General features: G+C 42.2%; 1 protein-coding gene across 1 annotated transcript in view; it reads right to left on the reverse strand.

Moving 5' to 3' along the window:
* Window positions 1-367: 367 nt before the first annotated feature.
* Window positions 368-13342, reverse strand: part of LOC147697031 (amine oxidase [flavin-containing] A-like) — a 562294-nt gene continuing 549319 nt past the window's right edge. Inside the window, exons 14-15 of the mRNA XM_086934108.1 lie at window positions 12321-12383; window positions 368-831 (exon numbers count right to left, since the gene is read on the reverse strand). Coding sequence (XP_086790234.1) covers window positions 676-831; window positions 12321-12383 — 219 coding nt within the window. The 3' untranslated portion in view covers window positions 368-675. The remainder of the gene's footprint in view (window positions 832-12320; window positions 12384-13342) is intronic.

The raw sequence follows: 13342 nt of genomic DNA on the forward strand, positions 1-13342 counted from the left end.
GGAGTAAAAATTGTAGCTAGTCTTTTAAGGAGTCAAAACTGTAAGACAAAAGACAGTGTTAGGTTACCATTGTTTTTATACCCCTGAGACTGCTGGGCCCACAAAGATCTCTGCAGGAGGTGCCCTAACCCCATAAGATATTTTAGAATGCAGCCTTTGTGACCAAATAGGCCAAAACAGATTTACTTTCACATTTGTCCCCCAATTCATGGGTTCCCGGAGTAATGTTCTACCTGTTTCCAATATCAGCACATGGCTGAGGGAACATTTTTGAAGAGCAAATTTTTGAGACTGACAACAATCAATGTTAAGCCATTCAAATCAATTCGGTAAGCGAGACACAAGAACACACTTTTCAATGATTACGGACAATGCACAGACAATTTATTTATTGATAAACACAACACAAAAAGTTAATTTGTTCAATGTTGGCATCCTGTAGTGTGCAGTCTCTGATCCCTTTGAGGTTTTTGCTATTAAAAAGTTCACACTCTATTATGAGGAATAAAACAAATGTATTAAAATCTGAAGAAAATGATCCTTTGATACATAGCTTGAAAGCAAAGTTAACTTTGACTTACTTATTACGATACACCCAAACATTCGGACACACGCAATTGTCTTCAACACTGATTACCTAAACAAAAGGTATTTTGCGTTGGCCAAGCAGCGTGCTCAGTTTCTAACCAATAGCCCCCTTTTGTGAGCTAAGAGTCCAGCAATGACAGCCGACGTCATAACAAGAGAAAATCCACAGAACTTCATTAGGCCCTGCACCGACGGAAGGTTCCTCTCCCAAAATGTTGTAGGGAAGGGCAGCGCCGGCACATCCTGAGAAAATATAGCTACTGTTAGAAATCAATTCATTCGACTGAAAAATTATTTTTTACTACTGTAGCTCTCTGAGCTCTCTGAGGTTTAATCTGTTTTCTAAGAAACACGAAAAATAGGACCATTGTGGTCTAACTTAGTATATATTCAATTCAATTCAATTAAGCTTTATTCAACCATGAAAATTACAGTCATAAAAGCACATATCACAATTATTAAATATTTAAGATAACATTTCATAGTTAAAATATCCAAGTTAAAAGGAAGCTTAAAATAGCAAAGACACCTTACATTAAAAATGTATTTTACATAAAAGCCAAATATAATTCAAGTCCCAATAATTCACCTAAAAGGCAGACTCGCAGAGTTCAAATGACATGCTTTTCCTCAACCGCAGAGAATTTTTCACAAAAGTAGATACCCTCCATGCCACGTGTTCATTCTCTAAAACTTGTTAACGAACAAGTGTTGGGCGGCATTGCCTTAGGCCCTGCTGTCTTAAAAGAGGAAGTAACCAGACTTACCTTAGTTCTAGACTAGGTGGATGGCAGACTGCTCTGAGTGAGTGTCACACGAACACGGAGGTAACACTCTTGACCAATCTTTCATTTTTGGTGTAGTCACTAGTCTGTGTACCATACCCAGTCTGAATCTTATCAACAGCATTCTATCATGTCCACTTGGGACACCATTTAAGTAAGGTTCCATACCCAGAGAACTAAGCCTTAGCTTATGTTGGATAACTGTAGGTTTAGAGGCCCCATCTGCTATTCTAACAGAACCCAACAATTCGCGGCACACTATTTTCAGGGTTTTCCTCAATACTCGAGTCATAGAGCTGGGATTTGAGTAAAACTCTGGGTGTCCAAGACCATTCATAAACCTGTAAATAAACCTAAGCCGGGGTATCTTCAGTGCCCCATCCAACTTAATACAGTCAAGCAGGATGTCTCTATTTAAGTGAGTCTGCTCACTAATCCAGATCCTATGCCATAGAAGAATTGGCTCAGGTTTGATAAGATCTGCTAGATACGGGAGGCCCAACTCCTCATGGCATACAAAAGAGGACGTGCCAGGAGGGACAGAAAGGATATACCGGAGGAAAGCGTTTTCCACAGTTTGTAAGGGAAGGGAATTGGCAACACCCCATACCCCTGCCCCGTATATCGCTGCTGAGGTACACTAAGCCTTGTAAATTTGCAAGAGTTCACCGGGTGGCTTCCTTCCCAGTCTCTTTGCAAAACTAGCCAAGGCACCGGTAGATCTACTGAAACCCAGTTATTTCCGCTCAATTTCTCGGGTCCATGTGTTGTTATGACTGAAGAGGACACCGAGATACGAAAAAGGAGTTGTAGTTGCGAGCTTAGCACAATCCAGATAGATGTACCGCCCCGTAATATTCCGGGTTCCAGTAGCATAATTAATTTTAAACGTTTTGGAAAGAATAATCTTTAAGCCCAAGTCTAGCACAAAGGTGTTAAAACTGGTCAGGGCCCTTTGCAACCCATTACCTGTACGCGCCATTAAAACAGCATAATTTGCGTTGTAAAGGAGAGCCGGTATAGGTCTCCCACCTACTTGGGAAAAATCATGCCCACTCTTAAGGAGTGCCTCAGCCAGGCCATTGATGTATAAATGAAAAAGAAAGGGAACCAGGACGCAGCCATGCCTGACCCCTCTTCTAACAGGAAATCCTACTGTACACTGGCCGTCCACCCCATATCCTACACTGGCTGAAGCTCCCTCGTAGAAACGGGGCAGGAAGGCAATAATATTAGGATCCACACCAAGGTTGGCAAGAATCCCCCATCACCTCGCATGGATTACAGAGTCAAATGCTGCCGTCAAATCAACGAAGACTAAGTATAGTCATCCTTTTTTGGCTCTTGTGTATTTCCTGACAATCATTGCCAGGTTTATACTCTGTTCCAGGGTTCCCAAAACCTCCCGAAACCCGTACTGGAGATCGGAAAGAACATTATTTTCTATTGCCCAGTCCTGTAGTCTCTGCAGGACAACTTGGCCTGCTACCTTCACCATTGAGTCAAGAAGGGAAATTGGTCCATAAGAACCAGGATTTCCCTTCTTGAAAATTGGGACAAAGATGGACTCCGTCCAAGTCTCCTGGAAGGTGGTACAGTCACTGGCGTTAACCACCTGGGTTAGTAGTGGGGCCCAGAGCGGGACATTTGACTTGAACAAGTCAAGTGGCACGCCATCAGCCCCCAGAACCTTGCCCCCCTTGTTACGGGCAAGAGCCCGTACCATTTCATCCAGCGTTACATGAAGGTTGCCATTGTGTACACAGACAGGACCCTGAGATGGCTGCTCATCGGTGCTGGGCCATTATGTAATGCAGAAAAGTGGGTTATCCAATCCTTTTCTGAGATTGCAATCTCAATGAAAGGACCTACACCCCCGCACAGGGGCGGTGTCCTTAAGATCTTCCAGAAGGCCGTAGAGTCCTTTTTTTGGGCTGCGGCATGTAGCGACTCCCAGGCTTCCTCCTTCAGTGACCTCTTTCTAGCAGCAATTGTCCTCCTATAAGAAACTCTAGCCCTCTTTATCCCCTAGTGGGATGTAGGTTGTCTATGTAGCTCTACCTTCAGGCTGGAGTATGCCTTGGTGCATGTGCTATTGAATCAGCCAGTGGTTTTTGGCCGGGTATGGCATTGAGCAGTCAGTAACTTCCTAACCTCTTTAGTTATCGCAAGGAAATAATGAGTTAAGTCATCTGCAGTAGAAAGCTCATTTAAGCAGATCTCGAAAGCAGTTTTACAGGATGCGATAAGCTGCTTAGTCAATACCTCAGGGTCTACTTTGGACCAACGAAGACCATACCCATTCGTTTTGTTCAGCTCTAAGGATCCCATCACCTGGTTCACATGGTTCTTCCTCACAATGTTTTGAGCTTGAAGTTGTAACTTAAGACAAAGTGGATAATGGTCACTCAACACAATAGTCCCTATCATAAAGGACAACAAACTCAGGACAAGCGTGTGTGAAACCAGCATAAAATCAATGGTGGATACAAATCCTCTACCATTGAAGGTCGGGGACATAATTAGAGGGGTGGGAACAAGTTCATTTCGCAAATCCCAAATCATAACAAGACTTTAAATCATTGAGATGATCCCCAGCCTTTGTGTGTGCAAAATGGCAATTGAGTACCCCCTCTTCCATATAAATGCCACAGATTTTCAGGTTAGCTGATTTACACAGAGCACAGTTAAAATCCCCCAGCAGAATAATCACGGTATCCATGGAGCTCGAATTACAATTTACAAATAGCTTGCAAGGCTAGTATATATATATATGCGAAGAGCCCTACAAGCTGGGTGTTGCCACAGACTGGAAACATCTTGGCGGGAAAGCTTAAGCTTGCCTTCAGATGTCAGGGTGCAGGTGGCTTTAGCAGTTTGACAATCTGTCTGTCACTTTGCATGGGGATTTCTCAAATGCTCTGGCAGGTGTTGGGTGCTCTTCTCATCCCTCCACATTGATATTCTTAGTGGGTCAATAATTGTGCAATAGGTTTAACTTAGGGTCTGTTGTATGGATGAAGGGCAAGAGTGGATACACAAGGTACTCTACTGGGTGGTTGGTATAGTTCTTTATTAAGGTCCCTGTGTTGGAATAGTACTCCACTCAGTGTCCTATATTATAAAGAACTCAATCTCCCCCCACCTGAAGAACCTTCACTGGTTACCCATGATCAGGCGCATTGAATTCAAGGCCCTGACTCTGGCATTCAGAGCAACCAGGGGACTGGGCCTGGTTTATCTGAGAAACAGGCCCCAACATTACGTCATGCCAGAACCATCTATGTCTCCTTGTCTCTCCCCGCTTTCGCAAGGCAAGGACTGGCGGTAGAGCTTTTGCGATCAGGGTAGCTAAACTCTGGAACACCCTGCCACTATCGATCCGCTTATCAGAGACGAAGCTCACTTTCCGTTGTGCCCTCAAAATCTGCCTTTTCAACTACATCTAGCTTCTTCCCTTTCCCTTCTAATCAGTAGACTGCTTCGGCGCCGGGACACCTCCATTGGGCATAGCTGTGCACTTTTCAAACTTCAAAAAAATAATATTAATAATAACCCAACTGGAGGTCCTATATGCCACCAAAGGTTTTGTGTTTGAATAAAATTCTACCCAAGGTCCTAGGTCAAGTGTTACAAGTGCTGATAACACTACGTAAGGTTTTCCATTTCAATCAGACAGCATGTGAGCAAGAGCAAGACCTGTATGGCCAAAATGCATCATATCTTTCTTTGTCTGAAACAAATAAAGCTAAAACAGAAGTGCTTGTGGACAGGTGGAGGGACAGAGTATCGTGGGTATCTATCTATCTATCTATCTATCTATCTATCTATCTATCTATCTATCTATCTATCTATCTATCTATCTATCTATCTATCTATTCATCCTATATATATATATATATATATATATATATATATATATATATATATATATATATATATATATATATATATATTCAATGAAAACTAAAAAAGGTTTAAGGTTAGTTATAGTTAGTAAGTTTTATGTGGGGAGCAATTTATAACTTTAATTAATAGCTCTAACTTTAGAAATTCTAATGTTTGTGTAGTTTAAGTCGGTTTTGTATAAAATGTATAAATAAAGTTTTCCTAACTAAAACAAATCTTTAACCTTTGGTTTTTCATTGAATTTCAATGAGTGGAGTAGAGTGGACTGGATCGAGTGCAGTGCCGCAGAGCGGAGTGTTGTAGAGCTTTGTGTCATAGAGTATCATGGCCTACAGTGTCGTGGCATATAGTTTCGTGACATACAATGTCATAGTGTATTGTGGAGTGGTGCGTCATAGACTAGAGTGGAGTTGTGTGTCATAAAGTGATATGTCAGAGTATCCTAAAGAGGAGGGGCATAGACTGGAGTGCCCAAGACTAGAATGGGATGTTGTAGAGTGAAGTGGCAAGGTGTACAGTAGATTGGCATGTTGCAGAGTGGAATGGTGTGGAGTGTTGTATTGTACCGTGTGGTGCTGTGTCATAGAGTGGAGTGGCGTGTCATAGATTTAAGTGGTGTGTGGTACAAAGGAGTACAGTGAAACAGCATAGAGTGCACTGGCGTAGAGTGGGTGTGTGGTACAGTGTCATGGCATAGAATGTTATGACATAGAGTGCCATGGCGTAGGGTGGAATGGCATAGAGTGGAGTGGCATAGATTGGAGGTGCATAGAGTGTACTGGTGTAGAGTGGTGTGGTGTAAGGTGGAGTGGTGTAAAGTGGAGTGGTGTGTAGAGTAGAGTGACGTGTCATACAGTGGATGGCATGGAGTGTCAGAGTGGAGTGCAGTTTCGTAGAGTGGAGTGCCATATCAAAGAGTGGAGTGGCGTGCCGTAAGTTTAGTTCGGCGGTGTGTCATAGAGTGGCATGAACATACAGTGTGTTAGAGTGTAGGGGAATAGAGTGGACTTGCATAGAGTGGAGTGGTGTTTCTTAGAGTGGAGTGGCATGTCATAGAGTGAAATGAAGTGGGGTTCGTGGAGTGAGATAGAGTGGAGGGGCATAAAGTGGAGTAGAGTGTTGTAGAATGGAGTCGGGCAGCGTGAAGTGGTGGTCGTAGAATAAAGTGGGCGGGTGTGTCATAGAGTGAAGAATCGTAGAGTGTCTTAGAGGGGAATGGTGTATAGTGGAGTGCTCTAGAATGGAGTGGCATGTTGTAGAGTGGAGTGGTGTGTCATACAGTGCAGTGTCTCAGTGCAGTATCTCGGACTGTCATTGAGTTGAGCGGCGTGTCACATAGTGCAGGGGAGTGACGTGTCGCATGTCAAAAATTGGGGAGAGGAGTTGGCTCAACGGCAAGGTGGTCGACCTCTAATCTGGTGAACTGGGTTCGAGTCTCTGTAATGACACTGAACATCCTGTGATTCTGGGCAAATCAATTAATCTCCCCATGCCTAAGAAAAAATGAATGTGACCTCATGTAATGCAACTGGTGCTATGTAAGCGCTCTGATACCCGATTCGGGTCAATTTCATGCTATAAAATACTCTGTAAAAAAAAAAGAGATTCTTAGAGTGATGTAGAAGTGGTGCAGAATGGACTGGCATGCCATAGAGTGGAGTGGCATATCGTAGAGTGGAGTGATGTGTCATACAGTGGAGTGGCAAGTCATATATTGGAGTGGCATGTCGTGGTGTGCTATGGCATAGAGTGGAGTGTCAGCAGACTGGAGTGGATTGTCGTAAAGTAGGATGTCAGGCTGGTGTGGTGTGCCATAGAGTGTCTTTGCTCATATATAAATATTTTTTTAGATTTCAATAGATGCTGAGGATTGGAGTGGCATGTCGTAGAGTGGAGTGGTGTGTCATAGAGTAGTGTATCGTAGAGTGTCTTAGAGTTGAGGGACGTAGACTGTAGTGGCATAGAGTGGAGTGGCATTTTGAAGAACGGAGTGGTGTCTCGCTGAGTGGAGTAGAGTGTCGTAGAGTGTAGTGGAGTGTCGTAGAGTGGAGTGGAGTGCTGTAGAGTGTAGATGCATGTCAGAGTGTAATGGAGTGGCCTGTCATAGAGGCAAATGGAGTGCCGTATCATACAGTGCCATAGAGTGGAGGAGCATAGAGTGGAATAGAGTATTGTAGAGTATAGTGGTATGTCGTAGAGTACCGGGGAGTGGCATGTCATACAGTGTCTTAGAGTGGAGTGGCTTAGAGCAAAGTGCCATGTCGCAGAGTGGAGTGCTTTGTCGTACAGTGCAATGGCGTGAAGTGTCGTTGAGTTAATTTTTGTGTTGTACAGTGGAGTGGCATGTCATACAGTGGAGTGGAGTGGTGTGTCCTGGAGTTTTAGTTTTAATTTTTAATTTTTTTTTATTTCAATAGGTACCTAGATAGTTTTCAGGGAGAACTGCGATCCTTAGTAAACATTTTTTAAATATATAAAACACTAAAATACTTTTCCCCACCTATAGAAACTTTGCTAAAGTGCCTCATTTCTTCTGATTGATTTACAAACCAGTAATAAGCTATATTAAAAATTCAAACCAAGAACAAAGTCAAAGTGTGGTCTAAAGACTACGGCTACATTTATAGTTTGGAGAGGGTTTCATTAGTCAATAATATTTAGTTTTGTCATAGCTATGTGTCACTTTATACCACAAAATTACTGCAGTATACTGTGACCCAATATACCACTAAGTGTTTTTCCCTTATTGCTTAAAAACGACTGAACCAATTTACTTCAAATAACAAAAAGGGCCCTTCCGCACCATAATCATCTATATTCCAGCTAAATATCATGAGAATCTGCTCAGCCATTTTGCTACTACATCTGTCTAAAAACTCTATGGAAAATGCATTGGTGGAAACATTTGTTTTGGGAACTCTCCCCATTTTTCTTTGCACACCAACTAATCACCACAAAACTTAGCATCTTTGACCAATGTAGAAAAAAGAATAGGTCTGAAATGTTTTGTGGAGATTCGTCCTAGGGGTTGCAAAGTTATTACCAATCAAAATCTTATTTCTCTGAATATTAATCATAACTACAATGTGGCTACCTCCACTTTGTAATACATTCATATATATATAATCTCTCTCATAGTCCCTTTTTCCTTAATTCCTTATCTCCTTTTTTTCTTTTATTTCTACCCATCCCTAAACCCTGAAAACACCCCGAATGACCCTAAACATCCTTTACCTCCTGTTACCTCTGCCCACCCATGAACCTTAAAAAAACCCTTACCTCTCTGCATACCTATCCGCTCCTCAACCCTAAAATCTTACCTCCCTGAACTTTTTTTTACCTGCTCATAAATGCTAAGAAACCTATTTCTTAACCCTCAAATAACCCCCCTTTTTTTAAGTGACATTAAAAATACGTCATAAAAAAATACTTGTCTGCATGGTAAAGCACTGCGTTGTGAACAGGCCCCAAAAAGGCACACGTAGTACTTACCTACATTGTACCAACCTGCACTGTAAAGATTACGTTACGTACCCTCCCCCCAATAGTCCTACAGTGGAATTATATTGTACTGGGGAGTCCTTTTGACTTAATACAGTCTACTGTGGTATAGGAGAATATTCTGTAGAACTGCATCCTTTCACCAAGTTATCAAAAATAACATTCAGTTGGATTTCCTGTTATAAAAGTGCATTTGGCAAGGGACATCAGTGTTAACATGTGACCCATTTCCAGCAAACGCCATACAAAAACAAAGCAACTGAGTAGCTCTAGACATACAAAGAATTCTTGGCAAACAATTCAGGATTGTGCCTCTGGAGACATGTAGGAAGGGTTTCTAAATTCTTTGTAGGGCAACACATGATAATAAAGCAATTCAAACATTTTTCTCTCTAGTCCTGTGGAGTTTGAGTTAATGAACAATAGTCATTTTCAGATGATATTTGAGAATTAGGAGAAAACAGTCCTCTGACTTCTATAGGATCTGGGATTTCTTTTTTCTTTGTTATGAAGGAAGATATATAGATTGCAGCACTGTTTATAATTTTACGCCGTCCTTTGCATTCAATGACCGATGTATAAAGTATATTGGCACTAACTGGCCAGTGTACTAAGCACTGCAAAGCCAAAATATTGTAAATTCTCATGGTGAAGGGTGGGAAATAAAGAAGCAGAGTAAGGAAATAAAGAGGAAAAGTGTGAGCAATACAAGTAAGGAAAGAGGGAAAAGAAAGCAAAGTAGGGAAGAGGGGGAAGAAGGAGAAGATGAAAAGGAAAGGGAAGACAGGAAGATGGCTAAGAGGGGAGGAAATGACCTGTGTATATATGCCTGCACTCTGTGATTGCATGTGTGCCTTCATGTGTGTTGGCTGTGGTGTGTAAGTCACGGGTGCGTGTCTCTGTCATGTCTGCGAGTGCATTTTCTTTTTCACATGATATCGGAGGTAGTCGGGCCCAACGGATCTGAGGTAGGGAGTTGGGTGGGTTTCGTCCATGTGTCTCTCATCCGTAGTTGTCCCTCGCTCAGCCACAGGAAGCACACCCAGGATCCCAGTCAGCCAATCACAATGCTGCCTTAGCAGCACTATGATTGGTCTGAGCACCGTGTGTTGGCGCTTGTAATAACCGACTTTTTCTGGCCCTTTTTAGAGGGAGGATGATGGAGAATGACTCCAGTCTATCACCTTTATAGTATAGGGATGAGGACTATAAGTAGGACCTATTCATAAGGCACAGTAGTGCATTTTCGTACCCTTTTTCTTAGATCAGGGCTTATGAGCTTAAGCTAGGGAATAGATATATAAGTGCTAGTGATGATCCATTCTTTTGCTAGAGTATTAGCATATTTCCCATGGAGTTATGCGTATTTTGGGCCTGGTAGGCCTTAAACGGGACAGACTCCATCTTGCTTTCTGCCCGGTAGCTGGAGAGGCCTTCTAGGTCAAGTGTAATGTTTTAGTTTCAAGGTGTTGTTCGCTTGGAGAGAACCGGCTCAGGCTGGCCCTTATCGAAGGAATGTATTTTTCTCCACTCCGAAGACACAACTCCAGGCCGGCCGGCTGGGAACGTGTCTTTGGTACGAGGAGGTACAAGAATTTGGTGGGCGGCAGGTTACTGGCCGTAACTTTCCATGAAGGGACAGGCTTTGATATTAGCGAAAGTGTTAGGCAATGAGTCAGTTAGTTCGTAGGCGGCAGCTAGCCGTTAGCATCTATGCTATTAATTATCTTCAAGGCGGACAGTCGCCATTTTGAAGTCCGAGAAATATTCTGAGACCGAGACTCTCTGAGAAAGACTGGAGGAGAAATAGCGCGGAGCGCATAGAGCCAGAGAGAGAGAGAGACGGTAGCTAATAGCGAGCGAGGTTCCAGTGCCTTGGAGGGAAGCAGAGGAGGTTGAGCCTAGCGGTGCAGACGTGTACTTGTGACGGCTGAGGTGTGATCCCGAGACGAGCCAAGACACAGAGACGAGAAGGGAACCTAGATGACTACCGAGCCCCGACTTCATATTAACCAGGTGACCTCCGCCCTTTCCCATATTGAGCGCTCATTCTAACCCCTTTTGTCTTTTTCTTTGCAGAATATATACATATCGCATAGTATTGTGTTTGTGTTAACTGCTAATAAATACCCCGAGTTCTTAGTGAACTGACATGTGCCTTGTATTCTTGTTCAATCGAGGTAACCGTACTTTCTAGTCAGGCATTGTTTGCATGAACGGTTGTGATTCCCGATCAGGTAAGGAATGAATGAACAATGAGGGAAGGAGGGTATGTTTGATGTCAAGAGCAGAAGGTACATATATACACATCATTTTGACAAGTTATACTGATTTCGACTATTGTAGTTTTATCCCGAGTAGACAAGTGAGAGATTTCCTTCTTAAGTACTCATAGGAAAGTGGTCGTCGTCAGTGAACGGCGTTAATGAGAACACTGGGGGGACACAGTGTAGAGGTTCGCTGGATTGTGGACCGTGTGTATAAGTGAGAGCACTGGGGGGACACAGTGTGGAGGTTCGCCTGATTGTGGACTGTTTGGAAAATGAGAGCACTGGGGCTGCAGACCCATGTGTGTAGACACGCCAGATTGTGTGTCGAGTGAGCACTGATAGTGATCAGTGTGTAAGGGTACATATTCAGACCTGCCCTAGGGTAGATTAGTCTGGGCCGAAGTGGCCGCGAGACTAGTTGGTATAAATAGGATATTGTAGAAAACCTATGCATGTTTATTGCTGTCTTCCCCATCCTTAGGTACGAAATGTACGTACATATATGTCTATACCCATTGTAAATACGTCCTGAGGTGGGAGGTGATTACGTTCCGGCTGGGTTAGAGGGGCCCCTAGGGGCTGATTTCATCTGAGCGGAAAATCCGGTTGTTACATCGCTCAGACGCTGACTGGAGGCCTGGGCATGTTTGCCACGTTGGCTCCATGGGAGCTGGCCAAGCAGTCATTGCATACTTAGGAGGGTGCTGCCTACCACTCTTCCTCTTCCCATGCCCCCTCACGCAAAGCTGCGTATGTAGGAGAAAGTAAAATTGTAATAACGCATTATCATTTTATTTCCCCTTTGTTTAAAAAAAAAAAATAGTGGGGCGACGATACTATGCCTTAGCAGGGGAGCTGCCACTGTGCAGTGCCAAGACATAGGGCCTTATTTACAGTTTGGAATACGGGTACTCTATCGCAAGCAAGACGGATAGCCCCTCCATTATATTACAAGTGCATTAAAGCCTATGTCACTTATAATACGACAGACAGGATATCCGCCACATTTTGACAGAGTATGCCGTCTTCCAAACCCTAAATAACGTCCTAAATACCTATTCAGAACTGTGTAACAAGCACAGCGAGACTTAAGTACCTTGTGTATCTTTTGGAGCAATAGTGAATTCAAATATGTGAGATGTGTTCCACACTGGCACATGTGATGCTCAATACTGGCCAGTAGTATTTCACTACTAAAATTCGACTTGTGCACTGCTGTACTTCATTGTGACATAAATGGTTTAATATCATATGAAGGGATACGCACCAATGACTCTGGTTCTGGTTTCCAGATTTCCCCCTTCGAAATTTTCCCCATGCTGCACAGTATCTGAAACAATATGTTAAGTAGTTAGACATGACGGTAACCGTTTAAAAAACATGTCACGCCGTAACTTATTCGGAAAAACAAAAGCTCTTTTACATCCAAAGTTTGGAGCACTATAATATTACACAAAAACTGAGTTCACAATTAGCAGCATTCTGTATTATTTTGCTGTGGAAATTTGAAATACCCTCTTCAAAACATAAATCATGCTGATGAATCTTCTGAATGAATGGAAAATATATTTTTTTTGTTCAAATTTAGGAATAATTTCCAATTGGAAATATACTGTTAGATTATTCATTTATTATCAATTTTCCTAATATTGCAACTGCCGTAACACGGCATAATTATTAAGTCAAATTTTATTCCAGACTAAAGAGTGATTTTGAGGCTTAATATCGTGGAGATTAGATTGATTTTTGTCAAGATATTGCCCACAATTATAAATTTATGCTTAAGTATGTATCTTCATCGTTTTACACGTGATATACAATGAGCCCTGTAATTATCTAATTTGGGATGTATAGAGAGGACAAATATTGAATTATGCACTATAACCCTTAACCGGGCTTTGGTTCTCTGATTCCGCTGTGCTATGCAACTTATATCTCTACAATATGAAAATGCTTTGTGTTGATAGATGGGTTTGTAGCTATCTGCACCCTCTTTTGGGATTTTTAATATTGTTTTATTCTGGTCTGTTTCTATTAGCATTCAAATTTGTATTTTAAATAATTAAATTATTGTTCCTAGATACGCGTCAGATCTGGATGAGCATACAATTTAATAGAATGTTTTTTTTTTGTAGTGAATGCAGTGGTTTGCACTGTTCTTATCATCCGGATATAGTAAGATTAATTCTTCAATTTTGGTTGCAGTTAAACATCTTTAGATGTTATAAAACTTGAAATTTTCAATACTTTGAGCCAGATGTGTGACAGTATTATGCATTCGCAAATGGT

This window comes from Lissotriton vulgaris, chromosome 8, assembly GCF_964263255.1.
Source record: "Lissotriton vulgaris chromosome 8, aLisVul1.2, whole genome shotgun sequence".
Lineage (NCBI taxonomy): Eukaryota > Metazoa > Chordata > Amphibia > Caudata > Salamandridae > Lissotriton > Lissotriton vulgaris.